This window comes from Orycteropus afer, unplaced genomic scaffold (assembly GCF_000298275.1).
Source record: "Orycteropus afer afer isolate SDZICR_OR568_19922 unplaced genomic scaffold, OryAfe1.0 scaffold00092, whole genome shotgun sequence".
NCBI lineage: Eukaryota > Metazoa > Chordata > Mammalia > Tubulidentata > Orycteropodidae > Orycteropus > Orycteropus afer.
The window spans coordinates 10,329,809-10,355,439 of NW_006921679.1; the positions used below are offsets into that span (position 1 = coordinate 10,329,809).

At 44.6% G+C, this 25,631-nt stretch overlaps 1 protein-coding gene across 1 annotated transcript in view; it reads left to right on the forward strand.

The window, feature by feature from the left end:
• Positions 1-595: 595 nt before the first annotated feature.
• The window catches only part of CDK8 (cyclin dependent kinase 8), a 26,303-nt gene continuing 1,267 nt past the window's right edge, over positions 596-25,631 (forward strand). The window contains exons 1-8 of the mRNA XM_007942525.2: positions 596-647; positions 3,445-3,576; positions 11,051-11,194; positions 14,250-14,319; positions 15,171-15,243; positions 19,088-19,185; positions 20,108-20,186; positions 20,305-20,466. Coding sequence (XP_007940716.2) covers positions 611-647; positions 3,445-3,576; positions 11,051-11,194; positions 14,250-14,319; positions 15,171-15,243; positions 19,088-19,185; positions 20,108-20,186; positions 20,305-20,466 — 795 coding nt within the window. The 5' untranslated portion in view covers positions 596-610. The remainder of the gene's footprint in view (positions 648-3,444; positions 3,577-11,050; positions 11,195-14,249; positions 14,320-15,170; positions 15,244-19,087; positions 19,186-20,107; positions 20,187-20,304; positions 20,467-25,631) is intronic.

The window sequence follows — 25,631 nt, forward strand, 5'->3', positions numbered from 1 at the left end:
ATCCTGTATATTTTTATACATTTTCAAGTTGTTTGAATTCCTACTTTTGTATAATCTCACTTTAAATTTTAACTTGTCATTTAAACAAAAAAAAAAAAAAATTTCAAGCTTTCGTGTCATGAAAAATGCTTATACTTTGCTAGCTTGTTTGCAAAAGGCTTCATGAATTTTTCTATAGTTATTTATACAAAGATGCATGCCTTGCCTTTTTTCCAAAAAGGAGATAAGGTGACGTGATTTGCTACATCATAGGAAACCATCTGCAGACTCATTCTTTCCCTGAAGTCCCTGGACATCTCACACAGTTGAAAAAGAAGGAGCCACGGCGTCATAACTAGTGAAAAGAAACCGTGGAAAAGCCTTTGTGCCACATACAGGAAAGCACGCCATATTTGGGCCCCCAAGACATTTTGCTTATTGCCTTGCATATATACAAGTAAAGAAAGTTCTTTGGTGACGTCCTGTATTTGCTTTCATTTTTAAGTAAATAAAATCTTATACAAAGTGGGTTTATGTTATATTGGCATATTGTCTATTTGAAAAAACCACTACTGTCTACTGAAAAAAAACCACTATTTTGTTTCCACAGAAACCTGCTAATATTTTAGTTATGGGTGAAGGTCCTGAGCGAGGAAGAGTAAAAATTGGTACGTTATATCTTTGATAAGTCACAGCGTAGCACTCTTTTAAAACTTTTGCAGGCAGCTGTATCACTTCTGATTTTTGCTGTAATAATATGCATATGTTCATGCAGTCCCATATGACAGAAGCCATTTCTAAAGAGTATGTATTAAAAGTGAAAAATGTTTCACACTTTGCAAAGGTGTCAGACAATCCTTAGAGACAGAAGCATTCTAATTATAAAACAAGCCTTGCAAGTTTCTTAGAAACCTCTGCCTCCATTAAAAACAGCCTGTGGAGGTAAGTGGCTTCAACCTGTGTTAGAAGCCGGCCTCACCTTGAGACACAAGGGCGTACAGCCTGCTGACGCTCATACCAGCCGTTCTGGTCACCTAAAGCCGGATTAGATCCGAATGTGTGCCTCTATTGACCTTGTCTAGATCCGTAGTTAAAACTCTCAGGGAGAGCCACCAAGGCTCAAGTCTTAACGAGACAAACAGCTGTTCACCAGGCATTGGCCTCTTGAAGAAACTGAAGTCACGTACATTCTGTGTCTCGCCATATTTTTAATAGCTCTGTTTCCTTATGTCTCAAAGCAAAAATTTACCTCTTTCTGGTCTGATAAGCTATAAGGATTGAACTAAATTTACTTATCCTCACTTGTTATTTTTTTTTCCATTGTCATTTCCAAGTTGTGTTTGTCGCATACATTTAGATTGCTCTGTGTGTGGGTAGAAGAAATGTTGTCATTAAGTTGCCATTTTAATTTAAAGGCAGCAGGATTGTGGGAGCATGTGACAAAGTTAATTGTGATTTCTGATTGCAAGATTTCCTTTGAATTAGAAGTCCCAGCTGACTTGCACACTTCACCAGCCAAGCAAAACCCTAGATGTCCTTCACCCCCGTTGCCTATCTTCCCTTACAAATTCCCCAAGTCCCACTTCCCGCCTCTCATTAGACTCAGAATATTCTCTTATGATATAAACTTTGCAGATTATTTTTTAGTAATGGGAGAATTTGGTACACCTCCGAGGACACCAAGCAATTGACCTCCTTGGAGAGCCAAGCCCTGTCAGTGCTCACTGTAGTATCCGTGGGTGCCTGGTAAGGCCTCGCATGTGCCCTGGAAGGATTCTGTCCAATTTGGTAGCATCAAGTTCAAATGGAAGTTCAGGGCATGCAAAATAGAAAAGCAGCAGCCAAACAGTAGTTACAAACACGTTCTTTGCTGTAAGATTTAGGGAAACTTCAGAGGTTAAAGTCATCTCATTTTGAATCATACTTCTGTGTAAGACGTAAGAGGATGGCAGATTTAGGAGACACTAATGTGTTAAAGGAGCTCTGGTAGCATAGTGGCTAAGACACTTGACTGCTAACCAGACGGCTGGCGGTTCAAACCCACCAGCCACTCCTCGAAAGGAAGGTTGGGCAATCCTACTTCCGTAGTGATACTGCCTCGGAAACCCAAGGAGGGGTCGCTATGAGTCAGGGCCGACTCGACGGCACATAACAACAACAACAACAATGTGTTAAAGCATTTATGTTTAAGAAGAAATATTAGTGCTCCTCTTAATCAGCTTTTAGTAATCTGACTCATGGCTTCAATTCTTTACCAAATTTCTGTGTTTTCGTTTGTTTTGTTTTGTTTTTCAAACCTCCATAGTTAAGCAGATTAGACGAGGCCTGACTTCATTAAAAAAGTATATTAAGAGAGAAGAGCTAAACTTATCAAATAGTGAATGAATCTTAAACATTTTGAATAGCTGTACAAATAGACTGTTTACTCACCATTTATTAGGCAAAAGTTATGTGTAATGACACCACACTGATACTGTAAGGGACAGGGAATATAAATTTTGACCTTTAGGAGGATTATAGTTCAGATTAAAGTGGGAGCTCTGGTGGCATAGTGCTTAAGGCATTTGACTGCTAAGCAGAAGGCTGGCGGTTCAAACCCACCAGCCACTCCTTAGAAGGAAGACTGGGCAATCTACTTCCGTAGAGATACCACCTTGGAAACCCAAGGAAGGGTCGCTATGAGTCGGGACCGACTCAATGGCAGTGAGTTTGGTTTTTTTGGGTTATAATTTGGTAGCACATCCATGCCCAAATTACTATTTAACATGCTAAACTCTATCAAATGGCAGAAACTATAGCCAAGCTCAGTTCCAGCTCTGAGGTAGGAGTTTGTGACCTTTGTCAAATCACTCAGCTTCTTCTAACCTCAGTTTCCTCATTGAGAAAGGAGATGATTGCATTACATGACCTTCAAAGTCATTTCTAGCTTTTTTTTTTTTTTTTTTTTAATTTAATGATTCCTTAAAACTAAGTGAGTAAAATTCAACCCAAATAAATGGCAGGAAATATAGTCTTACATTCTGTCTAGTCATCTTCCAATGAGCTCCACCAGGCTCTTCAGACTGTGGATGCAGACATCGAACGGCTCGCTGCCTGTTTCTCAGTGCCTGTGACCAGTACAAAGAATGGAGGTGCAGCTTGACCACCCTGTCCCCAGTGGTGGAATGACAGATGCAAAGAAGTCTGCCCAGGGGAGTAGGGCCACCCTTTTCCTCAGGCAGCAGGGCTTGTCCGTCACCCAGTTGAAGAGCTGAGGGACAATAGACGGTTCACAAAGAATGAAGATCTCAGACTGGTTTATAGTTAGACTTCTGAAAGAAATGAGATGTTTTATGATCTCCACCTCCACACACACCCACCCAATTGAGCTCATTTTTCATATTTTATTAAATGAAATGGTAAAATTAGACTACTTGGTTAAATGTGTAAAAATATTCACGTAACATTATTTGTTTTATTTTACAGCTGATATGGGCTTTGCCCGATTATTTAATTCACCTTTGAAGCCTTTAGCCGACTTGGATCCAGTAGTTGTGACATTCTGGTACCGAGCCCCAGAACTACTTCTTGGAGCAAGACATTATACCAAAGCTATCGGTGAGTAGAACAAATTAAAATCTTGACTTTTAAAAAGTGGCTCTGTTGTTGTAAAAGATCCGTCATTTAATATATTTTTAAATCAAGTAATATAGAAAATTATAAAAGTAAGAGGCAAAACTGACCCCAAATGTCACTGCTGAGAAATACCATCACTAGCATTAGGGACTCATTCCAGGCATTGCTCTTTCTACCTGGAAAACAGGTGGATATTCAAGGAATTGTTTTTAAGTCAATGGAATCATACTATGCATCTTCGCTTTTAAAGGAAAGTTCTGAATTTAATTTTACTTGAAAAGAGAAGTACAAACAGTAATATTTGAAATCCTTGAACTTCAGGCAAATGTTTCTTTCACCACAAGAAATACTAGCTTCTAAAAAGCTCTCCTAAAGATAAGACAAAAAAGATAATTAAAAAAAAATAGGAGTTTAGAAACTTTTAGTCTATTTTTCACATTTTAATTGTATTGATTCTCTGCTGATTTTGAAGAACTAGAAAAGTAGTGCTCTTAGACTTTTCCTCCACCTCCCTCTCAGTTGATAGACTTTTCCTCCACCTCCCTCTCAGTTGATAAGATTTTTTTATCATCAGCGTTTGCAATGTTTCTTTTCCGTTCGCTGGTCGTAGCTCCTGCGGTTGTCACGTGCGTTGTGTGTTGTGATGGACAGTGCTCAGCTGTCACAGCTCCTTGTTGATGACATCATTGGTCTGCTTCATCTTTATCCTGGAGTTTCATCAGGTTTTTTTTAATGCACTTTGTGTTCCTTTTTACCTTCCTTGTGTCTCTCTTGCTTCCTTGACTTGCTCTAAATTCTCTAGGACGGCATTAAGTCCACTTTTCTCTCATGGAATGACTCCATCTTGGTACTGCCCATCCTTGCCATCCTTGCTCAGGCTCCAGGCTTCCTGTGCTCTTCATCCTACCCTTTCCCTTTTTCCTTCTCTTGGATTGGATCTTTGCTTCCTGGATCCCAGGATTCCATCCCTTGTTTTGCTAGCACCTGGTCTTGAGTGACTCCCTGTAGAAAGGCTATCTTAGAGGTAAGTTTTCTAGTTTTCACATATCTGAAAGATGCTTTTGTTCTACCTGACAGATTGACTAGGTTTAAAATTCTAGGTACACAATAATTTTCCCTCGAGTTTTCATGATAATCCATTGTTTTCTAGAATCAGTGTTGCTGAGGAGAAGTCTTATGCCAATCTTTTTCTCATTTGTTGGCAGATTACCTGTCCTTGCTGTTTCTTTCTTTCTTGAAACAAAAATTATTTCTCTTCCTTAACTTTGTGATGTTCTGGCCATGTCATTCAGTCTGTGGTAGGCACACTCAGCCTGCAGTTCATATCCTGGATCTGGGGAAACTTCCCTGTTCTAGTCCTTTGGTTGCCTCCTCTGGTCTATAATTTCCTTCTTCCCTAACATTACATTATCAGATGCTGGCCCTTTTGGATTTATCCCTCTTGCCACTCTTCCTAGCTTTCCTACCATTGTCTTATTTATGTCCAACACCCACTTCTTACCCTCTGATTATTACTTTTCTCATAACATCTTTTTTTTTTTAATGCAAAGAAAAGTTTCTCAAATATGTGAGGCCAGTGATAGCAAGGTTTTTTGTTTATATGTTGTTCTCTGGATTCCCTGAATAGTTATTGGTGTTTTCTTTCTAATCATTCTTTTTGTTTGTACATCTTACTCTCTCCCTTCCATATGGCAAGTATTCTTTAACTGTTCAATGACTCTTGATTGTCTCTTCATATTTAGGAGTAAGGTTACTAGAAGCCACTTGGGAACTTTGTGTACACAGGCCATGGGGCATGGGGACTGGCAGACTTGACTTCAGGGCAATCCTATAGAAAGCCACATTGCCTGGGGACCCTGATGCTGCAACACCCAGCTGTGCTCCAACATTCAGTTCTCTAGGGAGGAATTCTCTGAGGAAGGGACCTCCAGTTTTTGCTGAAGCCTTAGACACCTGGCAGCCCTCAGGAAGTAGTGAAAGAGGGGAGGAGGGTCGGCTGAAATACTGACTTTAGCTGGTATTTCCGAGTACAGAATCTGCCCAGAGTTCTGCAGGACAAAGCTGCTTCCCACTCAACAATCGTACTGTGGAAAGAGAGCTCTTGATCTCATCATCTGAATTCACACTCCTACCACTTCCATCACACTTCCATCGTAGTATCTTCCTAGCATCAGATGTTATCTGCCCTCCACTGAAATAGACAAACTTTGCCTGTCTTACCCACCTCTATGGTTTGAGATCACGTTCTGTTCAACAGAAAAATGAAGTCAGTTAGATATAGGAATAGTCAGTTAGATACAGGAATTCTGTGTACTGTCTTTGCAACTTTTCTATAAATATAAAATTACTTACAAAAAATATTTAAAAGAAATAGTCAATTAGGGGGAAAAGTAAACATGATTGACACTAGTCCTGTTTTTGAATAGATTATCACCTAAACACACATTTGAATGTCTTTTTTGCAAATATATTGTAAATATATTTAAGGAACGTATGAACTAGTATAATACATAGCTGCTTTTTTCTTTAACCTAGAAAATGAATATCTAAAAGCAGAGATACTTCAGCTTAGACATTAACAGACAATGCAGATGAGTGACTACACTTGAGATTGAACAAATGATTCCAACGGAGTAAAACATAGACTGTCATAGAAGGTGGTGACTCTGGCTTCGTCCTCTTTTTCTTCTTTCCTAAGAAACTTACATTTCATTTGACCATTAAGAAGGTTCATATGACCTGCTGTACACTGGGACATTCTACAGGTCAGCAGTTCTAGTTCAGGGACATTAGCCACCAAGCTCAACCTGCCAACAGTTAGAAAGGTAGATTTCCCCATTTCTATGATTTGGGAAAGAGAAGGCTGTTCTTCATATTTTTCTTCCTCATTCTCCTGCTTCTCAACATCTAGATTTATTGGATAGCTCTTTAAAACTCAGGAGAAACCAAAATGGAAGCCAAATTCTAGGCCTTGCCCTTAAGGGACTTAAATCCAGTTGAGAAGACAACATGAACAATGGAAGTAACAAGACTAGCCCTCTGGGTTCTAGTCTTGGCTCTGTCACTCTGTGTGGTTGGGTGTGTTTGAAGCAAAGCATTTAGTCCCTTACCCACGTTTCCTGAAAATGAGATTCCATCAATCTAGCTGTTACATCCCCTTTCAGCAAGACCTGCTTAGCTGCAGCACAGGGTAGGCTTGGAGGACCAGGGCCTACGACTCTGAAGTAGAACCTCCTCCTGCAGAGGGGAGGGCCCAGAGGGAACTCACGCTGGTGCCGATGGTTAAAACCAAGGTCATCTGCCTCACAATGGTGACCACCCACCCCACCCCCAGCTGCCTAGTGTTAGCCTGACTTGACCAAGCTCTTGTTTGGAAAACACTTGTCTTCTGTCATTGACTCAAGGAACTTGTCATGTGGGTAACTAATCAACTGATTGCTTTATTTCTCAGAGATTTGTCTGTACAAATCACACATAAACCATTTTAATGTTAATTTTTAAAAACTAAGAATAAGGAAGTGAAAACCGAAGCTTGTTCCTCAACCCCAGCCATCTTCCATACAATCCCGTTCCTCCTGTTACCTATGCAGATAGCCCGAACCAAACCCACTGCCCTCAAGTCAGTTCTGACTCACGGAGACCCCCGTTGGGTTTCCGAAGCTGTAACTCTTTCTGGAAGCAGGCAGCTCCACCTTTCTTCCACAGAGCAGTTGGTGGGTTCAAACCACCTACCTTTTGGTTATCAGCCAAACATCTTAGCCACTACATCACTGTAGTTCCGTGTGCAGATAGCTTAAGTGTTCATTAAAGCACTGCACAAACTCCACCACCACTGTGAAGGAAGCTATTTCCCTTGCATTTTGACTTCCCTGTCTCACAGCTGGGGAGCCCTGGATGGTGCCAACCTGGCCGCTAACCCAAAGGTTCTTGGTTTGAGCCCACCCCCAGGTACCTGGGAAGCAAGTCAGCCAGGAAAGCCCTCTGGAGCACAGTTCCACTGTGACGCACACGGAGGTGCTGTGAGTCAGGGTCAACTCAGCGCGGCTGGTTCCCTGACAGTCGTCGTGTGGGAGCTGATGGGAGTTGTATTTCAGCATACACATCATTTGCTGAATACGTTCATATCTTCATGGTGTCGCTTAGAAAGGTTCAGTGTTGGGGGAGTGAGGTGGATTATGTTTAGCTGAAGGCTCTTTAGCCTAGCAAAAGAGGACGGGGAGACAAATCCAGTCTGAACAAATGGCAGTCACACGTCCCCACCCTCTGTCTGCAGCAGGCAGATGCTGGTGCCATCTTCATCTGTTTACTTGTCTGGAACCGCAGACTGAGCTCCGCAGAGAGGAGTGTGAGCTCAGCAGCACTGCCATCCCAAGACAACATTGAATTCTGTTTTGTGTTGTTGTTGTTGTTATGTGCCATCGAGTCGGCCCGACTCATAGCGACCCCTCCTTGGGTTTCCGAGGCTGTCAGTCTTCACAGAAGCAAAGCCCAAACCACACCCACTGGAAGCAAAGCCCAAACCAAATTCACTGCCATTGACTTGACCTGACTCATAGCGACCCCTCCTTGGGTTTCCGAGGCAGTATCACTACGGAAGTAGGATTGCCCAACCTTCCTTCCGAGGAGTGGCTGGTGGGTTTGAACCACCAGCCTTCTGGTTAGCAGTCAAAATGCCTTAGGCACTATGCCACCAGAGCTCCCGAATTCTGTTTTAGTGGGCTTTAATTTTTATTTGTTTGATTGATTTGGGGAAGCAGGCTCCCTCTTAGAACAGTGTCAGTCTCTAATTAGTTAGTTGACAGACCACTAACACAGTCCCCAAAGTTTGACAGATCACCTCGGATAGAGAAATTTTTCCATGGTTGTCTCTGATGCACCTGCGTGGACTTTGAGGCCAGGTATTTGTCCTCATATCCAAGTGCCCACTGAGTATGTGGCATTCTACTGAGTGGCAAATGCATAATAAAATACGGAAAAAGGGAATTTACCCTTTTATCAAAATAGAAGCTTGTCATTAGTACACTTACTGTTTAAAATGCTATTCAAGAAATCTACGTTGTTGTTTTTTCGTCTCCCATGTTGGGTGTCTGTGGCATACAAATTACTATCCCCTTTGCCTTGTTAAGGAGCTCTGGTGGTGTAGTGCCTGAGGCACTTGACTGCTAACCAGAAGGCTGACGGTTCAAACCCACCAGCCACTCCTCAGAAGGAAGGTTGGGCAATCTACTTCCGTAGTGATACCGCCTCAGAAACCCAAGGAGGGGTCACTGTGAGTCGGGTCTGACTCAGCAGCACATAACAATAGCAACAACATTGCCTTGTTAGCCCAGTAACTACAAATGAGCATCCCAGTTTTTAAGAAGTGGGTAGGATTTATATAATGTGTATAATTTGGAGAGGTTTCTGGAAAAGTCAGGCAGGTAGGTAAGCAGGAGAGGGACTTTGAAAACATTGATTCTGAGAAAAGGTAGACAGTACTGGGAGGAGAGACTTAACTGCGTGGTGTGGGAACGTTTGCCTGAGATAATCGCCCGCTCAGCCGACGCAGAGTTCATGATCAGTGTGAGGATGATCACTGGGAAGATCGGGATGTGGAAGAAAGAAAGGAAGGGGAGGTGGAAGGGAAGGCTAACAGGAGAGGTTTAAATAAACAGCCTACCAGGCTGGCATTAAGCAAGGTTCAGTAAACCAGCTTGCCAGCTGTCTTGACTCTTTACTTTAAAAGCAGTGCAGCTTTAAGAATTGCTCAGCTGTTTAATTTCTCTCATCTTCTGTTCTATATTTTATTTTCCTTGGAGTTTTTCATAACGAAGCGGAAGAGGTTGTTACTGTGTTTCTTGGATGCCCCAGGTTTTAAATATGCAGCCTTTTTGTGTTCCTCCTTAGCGCTCCTATTTGGCCTTTGCTCAAGATGATGGAAGGTCAGGTTTATGCGTGGTATCCATGTAAAGCAAATATTAAAAACAAACCAGTCTGACCTATATTTCTCACCAAGAGTGTTCCACATGGTGTCAGTGGCTAGATTTGGTTCACTGACATGACAGGAAACTGCTGTACAAACATGATGCCTTTTATTGAAAAAATGCCCTGCTCGTGATCAAGATGTGTAGTCTTCAAGGAAGAAATGGTTAACTTGTTGCTTGGGGATGCAAATGGGTTAATTTTACATTCAATATCTGTTTTCTGATTTTGGAGTTTAGGAATTCTCAGTTGTTTATCCCTTCATTTTTTTTTTTTTCCTCATTTGCTCTTTAAATGACAATCATTAAGATACCTGAGCACTCAGCTCTAATAAAATTGTGATTTTTTTTATATTTGTCCCCTGTGGTTATTCATATTTGCTACAGGTATCAGTTAAATTGTTCAGAAACCGCTTACCGTGTGTCTGTTATGTGCTCAGCACTGTACCTGCCTAGGGAAATTAACTCTGTCAATAAAGGGAGTTGTTACCAGTAGAAGTGGAGTATTTTCAGCTAAATTGATACGTGGCTCTCTCCTCTACTAATAGTTCCATTGAGTAAAACTTTAATAGGAATGAAAGCCAGCCTGTATCTTCCAGTGTCTCCTGTACTGAGAAGTCCGTTTGCTGCCTTTTGTAAATAATTCCTCGTAAATAATTCCTATGAGTTCTTAGCCTTCTCTGCCCAATTGAAAGGTAGTATTACTTCCCCCCCCCTTTTTTTGTCCTTATTAAATATTTAAACTGACAAAAGCTGACCTTGCCGTAGCATAAAGAAACACCTTGTAAGAAAAACCGTTCAAATAAAGTGCTATTCTACTCAGAGTCTCTAATATTCATTGGAATTTTTGAGGTTAGGCATTGCTTCTTTCTTATTTATTCATTCATTCATTCATTCATTCATTCATTTATTATGGTGTTCCACCCCTGGTAACCAACAAAGAAAGTTTCCTTCCATATATAAACCTTTCCTTGACTGTTTATAATAATGACCTAATACAGTACAGTACTGTGATTGACTGATTTCACTGAGCGTAATGTCCTCCAAGTTCATCCATGTTATGCAGTGTGTTGCAGATTCTACATTATTCTTTAGTGCTGCATAGTAGTCCATAGTTTGGTTTGTTGATTTTTTGTGTTCAATTTTGTTTGTTATTCTAGTGTTCATTTGCAGTTTTTCATGGTCGTGTTTGGTGCATTTCAAAACTCACCAAAAATCTCAGCTCCTAAACTGGAATGTCAACATGGAATGAAGCCCCGGGCTGGGGTGGCGGAACTGCAGGGAGTGAAAAATGGGGGAGCGGGCATATGTTCACAAATAGTGTTCCCTGATATTTGGTCATTATAATTGCACAGGAATTCATATGACTTATTAGGAAAGAGGAAAACACTCCTTGCCAAAATAAAATGCATTTTCTTTTGGAAAGAACCACTTTATTTTCCTCCTTTCTTTTTCTGTTTTCCTTTTTTTTTTTTTTTTTGTCTTTTATTTTAAAGATATCTGGGCTATAGGGTGTATATTTGCAGAACTGCTGACATCAGAACCCATATTTCACTGTCGACAAGAGGACATCAAAACCAGTAACCCTTACCACCATGACCAGCTGGACAGGATATTCAATGTGATGGGATTCCCTGCAGGTACACGTTGCGTTTGTGCTTTTCGGTCACTGTTGTTTGAACTTCGATGTCATCACTGGAAGCCTGTCCAGTGCTAGCTTATCCCGTTCTTTGTTTTCACGACTTGCATCCATCAACGGAATTGTCAACTTTGTGGAATCCAAATGTTGTTGTTGTTATGTGCCGTCAAGTCGGACCCAACTCATAGTGACCCCTCCTTGGGTTTCCCAGGTGGTGGTATCACTATGGAAGTAGATTACCCAACCTTCCTTCCGAGGAGTGGCTGGTGGGTTTGAACCACCAGCCTTCTGGTTAGCAGTCAAGTGCCTTAGGCACTATGCTACCAGAGCTGCAAATAGTAGTGTACAAATATGTACGGGTTTCCTGAATTTGAGCAGTGTATTTCTGTTGTATTTTGTTTTGCTTTTCTGTTTTATTGCTTAATATTTGAAAAGATAAAGTACTTGCAATATAGGTATTTCAAAGGTGCCTTTAGTTTTTTTTCCTTACCAGTAGAAAACATGAATGACATTGAGTAGCTATGAATCTCCCACCTGGGGACACTGTACAGAATCAAATTATACAGAACAGCAGCATTTCTGCTGTATAACATGTGCTCATCAGTAGGAACATTGTTCATGAAGCAGTCAGAACATGGGTGAACGTCTGGACCCCCACAAGCCTGCTCACCTGCTCTGCGGCAGGGAGGGATGGCTTAGGGGTCTCACCACTGATGTTGGACCTCTCCCACTGTGTCCCCACCCCTAGCCATACCCCAGAAAGGTACTCCTCGGCCACCAAACAATCTACTAAGGGGTCTGGTAATGAGAATTTGGTTAATGTGATAATTTGGGCCAGCCAGGTGCCTATTGGAAATTGTCTCTTACTGGGGTCAGTTCTCAGTCGCTGGAACTGGAGCCCGACACAGATCTCCACATCGATCCCACTTTCCTTTGTAAGGTGTTAATAATGAGTAAATGCAGAACAACCTTCCAGAGGTCCGACCTTTCTCCAGAACTGGCCCGTGGGTCTGAGGAGACAGCTCTAGTAGTGATGGAATCTCATTCATTCACGATTTACTGAGTACCTGCCAGTGTCAGGCTCTGGTTAAAATATTGACGGTATATCAGACGCATGGCACCTGCCCCTCATGGAGGTGACACTGTGCTGCTTGTAAGCAGAACCCTCATGAGTCAGGATGGCTGGAGGAGATCGGAGACAGGCCCGTCCTTAGACTTCTGGATGCAGCCACCATGGCAAAGGCGCACAGGGAACGTGGCTTAGGAGAGGGTGGGCATCGGGAGGCCTTACAGGACCAGATCCCTGATGGGGTTCAGCAGTTTTCCGGAACCTTGAAAATCAGGCAGCCAGGTTTAGATTTGATGAGAACCCACAGTTGCGTATAAGTGACGTGATTTATGTTGTACTTTACAAAAAATGAGTGTGGCATTTTGGAATGCAAAAACCAATTGAAGAAAGATGACTGCAGTCAAGGAAAGCCGCTGCTTGACCAGCACCAGCCAGGTGTTAGGCGACCTCAGGATGGAGGCTACAGGGCAGATGTAAACGTTTGTCTAGGACATGTGCAACTGAGCAAAGTGTAAAAGATGATCTCAAGATTCCTAGCCTGAGAAATTGAGGGGGCATGGAGATGGTGAAAAAGAAAATCCATGTGGGAATGTGGAAGTACATTTGCTTTACAAGATGGGATACCTGTAGAGCATAGGTGGTGGTGGTGGTTGTTGTTGTTGTTGTGTGCCATGGAGTCGGGCCCGACTCATCACGACCCCTCCTTGGGTTTCCAAGGCTGTCAATCTTCACAGAAGCAAAGCCCAAACCACACCTACTGGAAGCAAAGCCCAAACCAAATTCACTGCCATTGACTTGACTTGACTCATAGCGACCCCTCCTTGGGTTTCCCAGATAGTATCACCGTGGAAGTAGATTGTCCAACCTTCCTTCCGAGGAGTGGCTGGTGGGTTTGAACCGCCAGCCTTCTGGTTAGCAGTCAAGTGCCTTAGGCACTACGCTACCAGAGGTCCCAGGAGCATAGATATAGATAGCAAGTATTTTTACCAGAAAGTTGAATGAAAAGCAAGTCTCCAAAAGCTCTTTACAAGCTTCAGGATGCTATATGAACCTACCCATTACAGCGCTGTGCACTCAGTCCACTCTCAATGGGAGCCAGCTGGCAGGAGTGCGGGGAACCAGGTGCCTGGGATGTATTGTTGGAGTGGCCCCAATGCCACAAGGACTCACTAAAGCATTTGGGCCTTGCCTGTTTAGTCGCTGGGGTTGTTCTGGGAAATGCTGTTGAAATGAGCCAAGGTACCAGCTGACTTGTGAATATACTAGTTAGGTCCTACCCTATTCTACTTCAAACAGTTAGTACCACTTACATGGAATAAGGAGCTCTGGTAGCATAGTGCCTAAGTAACTTGACTGCTAACCAGAAGGCTGGCGGTTCAAACCCACCAGCCACTCCTCAGAAGAAAGGTTGTGCAATCTACTTTCGTAGTGATGCTGCATCTGAAACCCAAGGAGGGGTCGCTATGAGTCGGGTCTGACTCGACGGCACATAACAACAACAACAACATGTGGAATAGTAACATAACTAGATGTATTTAATAAGGTGAAAGTAAGGAGGGCCATCTCATAAAAAGAATTTGTCTTCAAGCTACTGAAGCAAAAGGTCTTATATTTACCATTGAGTAGATTGTTGATTCAACCAAGACATTTGGTGGGAAAAGGTATTTTAGAAATATTTATTTATAATGTATTTGTCACTTACTCCCCTCTAGTTGTAGAAAGTGAGGCAGCTTAGAGTAAAACATGTAGAAAGTAGGCAGCTGAACTTGAGAAGATCCAGAGAGACACCAAAGCTCTGCAGAGGACGGAGAATAGGATTTAGGGTTCAAGATAAGGTGTTACTGTGGTTGAGCGTTTATTGGAAGGCTGAGTTTTCATGAAGGTTTTAAAGTATAAAAATGTAATGAAAAGCAAGGTAACATTGACTAAAATTCTTGAGAGCAAGAGCCTAGATGATAACATCAAAACTTACAAATGTGTTTCACAGATAAAGATTGGGAAGACATCAAAAAGATGCCCGAACATTCGACGTTAATGAAAGATTTCAGAAGAAATACGTAAGTTTGAAAGAAAGTAGTTGTTTTTTGGTTTGTTTGTTTTTTTTTTTTTTTCTTGCTTTTCTAAGTAGCATAGTGCCTAAGGCACTTGACTGCTAACCAGAATGCTGGCGGTTCAAACCCGCCAGCCACTCCTTGGAAGGAAGGTTGGGCAATCTCCGTAGTGATACTGCCTCGGAAACCAAGGAGGGGTCTCCATGAGTCAGGTCCGACTTGACAACACATAACAACAACAACAGTGTCACAATAGGATACTCAGTATCAGATTTTTCTAGTCAGTAAGTTTATGTATTTACTGTAGTAAGTATTTTACATCATGACAGTCTCCTAGAAGGCAGATATTAGGCATTTGTGTAAAATAACATAGCTGAAAAAATAAGAAACTGAAACCTAGACCTTGTACTAATTTTAAGCCCGTTAATCGAGAACAAGGAAGATTTCATAAAACATGAAAACAGGGCCCCATCAGGGAACTGGGGAGGAGGAGTTCGTAGACCTATCACTACTGTATTTTAAACTTACTATTAGGACAGAGTTATACTTCTGGCCCATGTATTTGAAATATGACCATTATTCTATCTTAAGAGATAATTCATTGTGAAAACAACTGTTGAGAAAATTTTGTACGGACGTGTCCTGCATTTAATCAGTGACATCCATCCCAAAGCTATGACTGTGGGTACCATATGGGGTACGGAATTGATTCAGCGCTAGTCATTTTCATGCTGACCCCCATTTTCATATGTATTTTCTATCACTCATAATCAGACTAATTCTATTTGGAAGGACTTTGGCCAACGTAAAGCTCACCCTAAATCTAATACAGATATTTCGTAATATTTGTCTTTCAGGTACACCAACTGCAGCCTTATCAAGTATATGGAGAAACACAAAGTCAAACCAGACAGTAAAGCATTCCACTTGGTGAGCTTTAGTTAACGGCACTAACGAAATGTGTTCCCCCTCACGGACTAGCCCGACCCGAGGCGCTCTGCGGTCGGGTTTTGCAGTTACTCAGAGCTGCTGGAGCGGTCCGGTGGGAGAACCATGTGTTTTCTGAGTGCATCCTTGGGTTAGGCGTCAGAATATTTGCTTTTCTGAACCCATCTGACACTTTGAGTGACATCTGGGCCACTCAGATTTTCTGAAGGTTGTAATCATAACAAAACTGCCGAGAGCATTTTGGAAATCACACTTACTATTTTTCATCAATTCTAAAAATTTCACAAAATGTATTTCCACCAGTTATTTTGCATTCCAGCTCTTGGAAATTTTGCTTGCAAACATTTTTAACTCCCAAGATACCTCTTAGAATCTAGGGCGTCAGAAGTGCTTCTGTGGCGGCTTGGAGGCTCCCTTGCTTTTTCTGGGAGGGTGTGAGATGCGGCCTCTGTCACCATGCAGTGGAAGCCTGGAGTCTAAAACTGTGCAGAGCAAGGGCTTGGGTGACATGCTTATGTCCAGCTGTTGCCCACTCGTGGCCACTCAGATCTTACCCAAGTCCCACTGCTACACTCCGTTGTTGCAAAATCTTTTTCAGTTTTATGTGTCTCCCCACCCCCAAAAAAATGGTTTATAAAATATAAAACGGGAATTTGGGAAGCAGACTGTTTTTGCGTGGCTTAAATTTTGCACAGTTCTTGATTGCAAAGTGTTTTAGAATGAATTCACGAGACGGGAACCTGATGCCTGGAGGGTTAGACTTCTCTTTGTTGCACACCGCTCGGCACACAGTTCTCTTATTTCTGTGTCATCTTCTCCTCCTCCTGCTGTGCCCTCCAGTGATCACTTCATCATCTCCTATGTTTTATCATGTATCTCCTAGCTTATAGCAGTTTAAAAAGCAATTCTTAGCCTATCATATGACCACAATGCATTGTCCAGATAATGGTTTATGACGACAGGCACACAACAGAATCCAAAGTGGAAGGTGAAATTAGATCCTTCCAAATCAGGAACTTAATTATTCTGAGCAAATAAGACAGTCACAGCAGTTTAAAAGTCACAGTTCAGGGGAAGTACTCTTGTGCCCCCCATTTCCTGCTGCTCCTTAAAGTCTGAGGAGAGTCTCATTGTCATCCCCACTGAGATGTCCATGATGCCTCTTCCTGGCAGCGTATTTGCTGGTCTGTACTGAGGTGCCCTATCATAATTGCTGATAATCTTGGGTGCTTCCATCTGAGAGCTCTCTTATAAGTTCATTCAAATGGCTAGGTATTTTATATAGGAAACCCAGGCTTCTCTCCTCAACCCTAACCCTAAAGTCATGTATCCACCGAAAGATCATCCAAGTTCAGTTTGACTCTTATCATCTCAGAATTTTATTTACATATTTGATCTTTTTTGTCCATCTAAAATTTGCCAGCTCTCATTAACCAGTGTGTCTTATCAGTTCACTGGTTTCCAAAATGTGGTCTCAGCCCAGCAGCAAATAGCATTACCTGGGAACTTGCTGGAAATGCAGATTCTGCCAGTCAGACACTGAGAGGGCCAAGCCATCTATCCTCAGGCCCTCGTGCAATTCCTACACACGATGAAGTTTGAGAACCGTTGTCCCATTGCCCACTGCTGTGGAGTCCATCCTGACTCACAGCGCCCCTAGAGGACAGAGTGGAACTGCACCACAGGGTTTCCAAGGCTCTCAATCTTTACAGAAGCAAAGCCCAAACCATACCCACTGCCATGGAGTCGATTCTGACTCACAGCGCCCCTAGAGGACAGAGTGGAACTGCCCCACAGGGTTTCCAAGGCTCTCAATCTTTACAGAAGCAAAGCCCAAACCACACCCACTGCCATGGAGTCGATTCTGACTCAGCGCCCCTAGAGGACAGAGTGGAACTGCCCCACAGGGTTTCCAAGGCTCTCAATCTTTACAGAAGCAAAGCCCAAACCACACCCACTGCCATGGAGTCGATTCTGACTCAGCGCCCCTAGAGGACAGAGTGGAACTGCACCAGAGGGTTTCCAAGGCTGTCGATCTTTATGGAAGCACACTGCCTCATTTTTCTCCTTTGGAGCTGCTGGTGGGTTTGAACCTTTTGATTAGCAACTAAACCGCTGCAGCAGATCAGAAAGTAAAAGCTAAGAGACTGCACTGTTAGATACAGGCAGTCCCCAGGTTGCAGACGTCTGACTTAGGACAGCTCTTCCTTGCCCTCTAAGCAGGACCTTGAACAGTTTTGCACCAGTCCTGTCCTGGCCGGTGGAGTGAAGCAGAACAGACTGAGTCTTCACAATTTGGGTGATTTGGCACAGTTACCTGAACAGGAAAAATGACAAGTTGAAGCCCTGGAGTGGGAGACCTGGAAGAGTGTAGTGAGCCCTCTTAGGAGGCTGATGCAGGACGTTGGATTATTGACGGAACCCTGGAGAGCCACACACATTCAAAGTGGTGCTGTCGGCTGCCATCTTTTAGTACAGCTGGGCTGTTTTGACTCAGAATCCATTTAACGTTTATGCACATTTGCCCTCACCATGAAACCATTGAACCAACCCCTTTTCACAACAAATTCTTCATCAAATTAACCTCCACTTACTACATGTGCAGCTTTGACGTCATCAAAGGGGCTCCGAGCCTTTTCTTGCACTAAAGTAGGGCTACGAAAGAACCAGCATGCTGACTGACCTACACATCGTTAGAGACGCAGTGAGGAACTCCTCTCGTGCTAACCCTGGGGACTGCCCGTAATCGCTTCAACCACATAATAAAACCAGGTACACTTCATGGAGCCTTTAATGAACTATGTTCTAATGAAAAATTACTGAATTCTCACATCACTGTGACGTTTCTACATGTGGCAATAACAACAGCAACTAACTGTGTGGTATTTTCTTGGTGCCAGGCACAATGCCCCTTTGATGTGAATCACGAACTTAATCCCGAAATCAGGCCTGGGATAGTAGGTACTATTTTCAGTCTCCATTTGACAGACAGAGTTGCATAGAGTTTTAAGTCCATGGTCACTCAGCTGAGAAACGTGGGGTCAGGATTTGAACCCAAGCAGCCTCCCTCCAATATCTCTGCTCACACCCACAGCTCTGAACTTGACGTATTTGTCTAGACTCATGCAGCCCTTGTCCAGTGGCACAACTTCTCTGATGACAGAACCGTTCTGTATCTGTGCTGCCAAACAGGGCAGCCACTGCCCAAAGGTAGCTCTTGAGCCCTTGAAATGTAACCTAGTGTGGTGACGCAACGGATAAGGCATTACTGCTGAACACGGTCTGGTTCAAAACTGTCAGCCGCTCTGCGAGAGAAAGATGAGGCAATCTACCTCCGTAAAGATTTAAAGCCTTGGAAACCCAATAGGGTTCGCTATAAGTCGGAATCGACTCAATGGCAGTGGGTTTGGTTTTGTTTCTTGGTGACTAGGAAGTGGATTTTTTATTTAATTCAAGTTGAAATGGAAATAGCCCCTTGGGGCTAGCATAGTATTTGTGCTACTACCATTTTCCCTCTTAGTAGAAGATATGAGGTTTCAGGCCTGGTCCATACTGGATAAAGCCATTTAAATAATGGAGGGAAAAGACGTTGGGTCTGGAGTAAGAAGACAAAACTGAGTTCCTACTTGTGTGAGAATCAAGTGAGATCCAAATATTTAAAGTGACCAATATGTGAATTGCTACGCTGAACTTAATAATCCAGTATTTGTGTTGCTTTTGGGGAATCAGTTGTGGCACCATGCGTCCAAACCACGTACCTCTTCTCAATGTGCTGGGCTGGGCACGAGCAGTGGTGTGATAACGTCTGTGTGGTTTCTGGTTTCAGCTTCAGAAGTTGCTTACCATGGACCCAATAAAGCGGATTACCTCAGAACAGGCTATGCAGGATCCCTACTTCTTGGAAGACCCACTTCCTACATCAGAGTAAGTGACCAATCATTAACTCACCAGCAGAATAGAACCTTCCGGAGCATGCTCTGGATTGGTTGTCAGCTCCAAGTGGCCACTCCTCCCAAGGGAGTCCTTAGGACAAACCAGACTGAGTTCTGACCACTGAAGTGTCCTCTGGGGTTCTCAGTGAAGAGGTGTGCTTGTCCATCTTTTACTTCATGAACCTTAGGTCCTGCTGGGACTAGCACTAACCTAGTTGCTCAGTGGCAGGCTGGTGACATAGGTCCTCCCAGACAGTGGCTGACACCACAGTTACAGTCTTGTGTCCAGAATGGCAGGCACCACTCCCAGATGTGTTCATGGTCCCCATACCATCTTTTGTTGTAAATATAGTAGATAGGGTATAACAGAAATTGTCTTTGGGCAGCAACACACCTTCAGCCAGAACTTACATTTTGGTTCCAGTAATAACAGGAATGGTGGAATCCAGAAAGGAAGTTGAGTCACAATAGACAACTACTGAGTAGTGTGCGATGACAGGCCCGCTGCTGGTCGCTGGCCTGTCACCATTTAGGAGAAGAGTCGTCTCATTGAGCTCATATGAAAGGTGCTCATATTTGCACAGAGAGACGAAGTCCATCTTAAAAGATTAAAATGAAAACACCTGAAATGAACATTTGAAATACTGGCTAAACCAAAATTCCAAACCAACTGCTCTCAAGTCGATTCTGACTTACAGTTGCCCTAGAGGACAGCGTGGGACTGCCCCACGGGGTTTCCAAGGCTGTCTTCATGGAAGCAGACTGCATGATCTTTCTTCCACAGAGTGGCTGGTGGGTTCGAACCACTGACCTTTGGGTTAGCAGCCAAATGCTTTAACCGCAGCACCCCAAGGGCTCCTGTAAATATTGGCTAGTACGCCAGAAATCATTCTCTCTTTCTCTCTTCTGATCAGCGTTTTTGCCGGTTGTCAGATCCCTTACCCAAAACGTGAATTTTTAACAGAAGAAGAACCCGACGACAAAGGAGACAAAGTAAGTATTAAAATAGCGCCGGCGGGCTCTTGCCTGCCACACACTTCGCAGCGTCTCCCGGGTTGGTGTTTGGTTCTCTGTCTGAGTTGAGCCTTGTTTCTCTGTTGACCCCATTGAGAAGAACCAGCAGCCGCAGCAGCAGGGCAATAACCACACGAACGGAACCGGTCACCCAGGGAATCAGGACAGCGGCCACGCCCAGGGACCCCCGTTAAAGAAAGTGAGAGTTGTTCCTCCTACCACTACCTCAGGCGGGCTGATCATGACCTCAGACTATCAGGTACGGCAGGCGCAGCCAGCGCTGGCGGGGGCACAGGCTGGGCGTCAGAGACTGTGAGGCAGTGGGCAAACGCTGAGCTTCCTTGTACCTGGGGGCACATGTGGACACAGAGCGTTGCCGGCATTGGAAGGCACTGACAGCAACGTGGGAGAAAGGGTTTAGACTCTTGCGAAATGGGCAAGGAGGTGGCATCTTCTCACCTCCTCTAACTTCACAAAAGGAGAATAGAGTCACCAGCAGCAGCCCAAGGCTGATTCCTGTGAGGCCAGACATGCCGCCCCCCTCCAGCTTATTACCAATCGGACACCAGCCGTCCCTCCCACGCCATTCACACTTCACTGCTGATTTCCATTCGTTGCAGTGGCCGCACAGAACTCACAGACAATGCTCACGATTATGGGGCCGATTAGGGAAGCAACAGGCTACAAACCAGGTGAGGAACGCGCTCTGGATGCAGTTTTTCGATCAGGACAGTCTCCCCTCTGCTGTGCCCTCAGACTCGCGTCTCTGCCCTTGGCCACTCGGCCTGGCCTCCGCCCTGCTCGGGCAACTGTTACAGAGCTCTTTTAGCTCTGCCCATAGAACACCTAGGTGCACCCCTCTCTGCTGGCAAGCTGCCTCCCCAAGGGCACTCAGCTTTCGCACTCTGTGGGCCACGTGAGCCCGCCACTCTGTCTCATGCCCCTTGGTTCCACTGCAACCGTCTCTCTCTGTCAGGGCCTCTCTCTGCTGGCGAGGTGCATTGAGGGATCTGGGGGCCAAGGACACACCTTACTTCACTCCAGTTCTTCTCTCCTGACGGCAGTGAGATGCTCCCTCTGCCTCTAGGAGGGCTCATTTTAAGCCTGGCAGAGTGACAAAACTAACCAATCCCAACAGCAGAGTTCTACACACTATTTGCGTGGTCCTACCCAGTAACCCAATGGGAGTTACAAAGACTAGGCTAAAAAAGCCAGACCAAGTAATTCCCTACACCGCAACTCTTGAACCAGACAGACCCGGCCGGGTCGAATTCAGATCATGCCCTTTATTAACTGGGTGGCCTTGGAAATAGTTTACTCATCTTGGCTTCTATAAAATGAAGGTAACAACGGGGCTGACAGCTGTTGCAGAGGTAGACGTGTTGTGTCTTAGCACCTAGCTCATAGTCGGATCTCAGTAAATTGTATCTGTTATTTTGAAGCAGTGATAGACCATGGCGAGTAAGAACACAGGCTTGCAGGTCCCAGCCCAGTCACTGCTTCTGTGTTACCTTGACTGTAACCTAGACGTTCAGACGCTCTCCGCTTCCTCATTTGTAAACTATGGATAATGGTAGGGAGCTCTGGTGGCGTAGTGCCTAAGGCATGTGACTGCTAACCAGAAGGCCGGTGGCTCAAACCCACCAGCCGCTCCTCAGAAGGAAGTCTGGGCAGGCTACTTCCATAGAAATACTACCTCGGAAACCCAAGGAGGGGTCACTATGAGTCAAATTGACTCAATTGCAGTGAGTTTGGTTTTTGTTGTTGTTGTTGTTGTTGTTGTTTTGGTTTGGATACTGGTAACCATGGGATTACAGCAAGGATTAAATGAGATGGTGTAACCTGAAAATCGATGGGGTTCGTGCCCTGGCACGATGCAGCCAATAATCCACACCAGAGTTCAAGGAGGTAAAGGGGGTTTCAGGAGGAGGTGCAGCACCAAGAGATGGACAGGGTCTTAATGACTTCAAAGTGGTCTGCTCCATTGTGTGTTTCCAAAGAGGGGTACTCACACCAAACACGGAGTAGATACAGCATGTCCACAAAGTGATGAACGATAGTAGAGTGTTCTCTGTCAATTCCTGGCACACCCAGCGAGGCTGGTCTTCCTTCTTGGAGATGGCACCAGTGATTACCATCATCACAAGGCTCGTCACTGTCTGCTGACATCAGTGGTCACGTCTTACAGGACACAGCCAGAACCGCTGGTTGTCATTCACAGGAAACGAGTTAATAAATAGCACAGGGATGAGACTGAAGTCAAGAGGGAATGTGAGCCTGACAATACGGAGTCAGGCCCGACAAAGCAAACATCCTTGTCCTCACAGTGGTGTGTGCCACGGCACAGGAGCTACCAACCACTTTTATCACATTATGATGGTTCATGTCACACAGTGAGCATATGTTCAGAGCTGGTGTTAGTGATAATCGTCATAGCAGTGTGTTGAGTATTTACTTTGTGCTAGTTGATGGCAGGGGGAGCTCTGGTAGCATAGTGCCTAAGGCACTTGACTGCTAACCAGAAGGTTGGCAGTTCAAACCCACCAGTCACTCCTCAGAAGGAAGGTTGAGCAATCTACTTCCTTAGTGATACTGCCTCGGAAACCCAAGGAGTGGTCACTATGAGTTGGATCCATCTCCCCAGCAGAGAGTTTGGTTTTGGTTTTTTGAGTTGATGGCAGGAGCTCTGGTGGTGTAGTACCTAAGGCATTTGACTGCTAACCAAGAGATTGGTGGTTCAAACCCACCAGCCACTCCATGGAGGGAAGACTGGGCAATCTACTCCATAAAGATTTACTGCCTCGGAAACCCAAAGGGGGAGGGTCATTATGAGTCAGAATCAACTTGATGGCAGTGAGTTTGTTTGTTTGTTTGTTTGTTTGAATTGATGGCAAAGGAGCTCTGGTGGCATGGTTGATAAAGCATTGGCTGCTAACCAGAAGGTCTGCGGTTCAAACCCGTCAGCCGCTTCGTGGAAGAAAGATGGGGCAATCTGCTACCGTAAAGATGTACAGCCTCTGTAACCCAGTGAGGGTGGCTATGAGTTGGAAGTGACTTAATGGCAGTGAGTTTGGTTTTGCAGTTGGTGACAACTAATCTCAAGGCTAGCAGTTGAGGTCTACCCAGTAGACCTCGGAAGAGAGGCCTGGAGTTGTGCTTCCATAAAGATTGCAGCCAGGAAAACCCTTGGAGCAGTCCCACTGCAGGACACATCTGTCACCGTGAGTCTGAATCACTCATGGCAGCAGTTGGCTAAGTAGGTAACAGATGATTCCCCTCCATCTTTACGGTAACCACACAAGGTGGGCATCACCATTGTCCTTCAGACAGGAAATGGAGGGTCGTGGTGCTGAGTAACCTTTGCGTGGTTGCCCAGCAAACCCATAGTGGACTCACCCTTAGATCTGTCTGCCCAACGAGCCCATGGAGAACTCCAGCTTAGATCTGTCTGCCCAACAAGCCTGTGGCAGACTCCAGCTTACATCTGTCTGCCCAACGAGCCTATGGAGAACTCCAGCCTAGATCTGTCTGCCCAACGAGCCCATGGAGAACTCCAGCTTACATCTGTCTGTCCAGTGAGTCCATGGCGGATTCCAGCTTAGCTCTGGCTGCTTGCCCACACCAGCTCCTCTCTCCCTCCTCAGAGGCCTGCCAAATGACACTCTCAGTCTACTGTGGAAAGACCTACTTTGAAAATTGTGTACCACCTCCTTCTCTCTGCTGCTTTTTCTAATCATACGCTCAACTGAACTGGGTTTCAGTGTGGGAAGTGTACTGAAAACTTGACCGACAAAAAAGAGAAAAAGAAGTTCTTACTTCAACTGCTGTGGTCCCCAGTGCTGATTCTGCCCTTCAGGAATTCGGGATGAGCTCTTTGCTCCTGTGAAGGGGAGACCCAGCCCACTGCACAGGAAATCCTGGTCCGCCCCGTAGTCGTCTGCTTCCAGTCGGCTAGCCAAGGGAGTCAGACAGGCATCTTCAGGACCAGGCTTCTTCCAGCATCCTTCCTCCCGTCCGGCGAGGGGAGGGCATCTTGGCTCAAGCGCGTGTCTGCACTTGATGGTGCCGGCACCCTTAGGGCACCGCCACTATGCCCTCAGCTCCGCTGCCAGAGCTAAGAGGTGGAGGCTGCTCTTCTTTGTTTGTTGGTGTCTCAGAGCTTGACTCTCATGGGTGATTCCAAAATAGCATTTCCGACTGCAGTTTCACATGGTCACTCTTCTTCAAAGGTTAGTGTTGTTAGAATTGGCAGAATGTAGAATTGGGATTTAGTGAGCAGGCTTTGAAAGGCAGCAGTAATAAATCATGGTTAATCTTTCATAGTGTTTATCTTGGGAGTTAACCATATGGGGGGGGAGATGCAGGAAGAGGCGTAATGTTTTCACAGATCGTAATTACAAGACTCAAAACCGTAGGCCACCACGCACCCGTCAGTGCTGTGCTGTGGTGGGTCATGTGTTGCTGTGAGGCTGGAGGTGGGGCCACCACTGTGTCCAATACCAGCAAGGTCACCTGTGGCGGACAGGTTGCATGTGGAGCGTCCAGACTGAGAGTAGAAAGTAAGGCCTGGCCATCTCCATCCAAAAATCAGCCGGCAAAAGCCCTGTGGATGACAGCAGACCATTGTCGGATAAAACATTGGAAGAGGAGCCCGTCGCTTGGAAGGCACTCGGGATGCCTGGTGGCGCAGCAGTGGGCCCAGGCGGTGTTTCACTTGGTTGCACACGGACAGTACAGTTCCACAGCAAACTATGTGACCCTTCCTTCCCTTTGTGCCATTTGGAGAATTGAGAATACCACTCCTTTGACATTTCAATTATTATATTTTTCCTTTTCTACGTAACTTATAGCAAAATAAGGCCCAGTAGTGTGAAGGGCATAACTGTGTTCATGGCAAAGAAGTGGATTCTGTGTTACCTTCTGTCAGCGCCTTCTTTTTGACTCATTGGTCGCATTTGTGTGGGAGGAGTCTCTGGGGAAGGAACTAACATGTAAATTAGCTTGGGATTTCTTAATGTGTACATCCTTAATCTCATGTTTAAACAGCTCAAACTGGTTAATATTTGTCAAGTGGATACAAAATAGCATAAAAAGAGTGTTGAAAAAAAGGTTGTAGAAAAATATTTATTGGGACAGCATAGTAATATGACTCACCCTAGCCATCCTTCTGACCTTAAGGAGCCCAGTGGTGCAACAGTTGAACACTTGGCTGCTAACCAAAAATGTTGGTGATTCGAACCCACCCAGTGGCTCTGTGAGAGAAAGACCCGGCAGGCTCCTCCCATAAAGATGACAGCCTGGGAAACCCTCGGGGCAGTTCCACTCTGTCCTCTAGGGGCGCTGTGAGTCAGAATCGACTCCACAGCAGTGGGTGTGGTTTGGGCTTTGCTTCTGTAAAGACTGACAGCCTTGGAAACCCTGTGG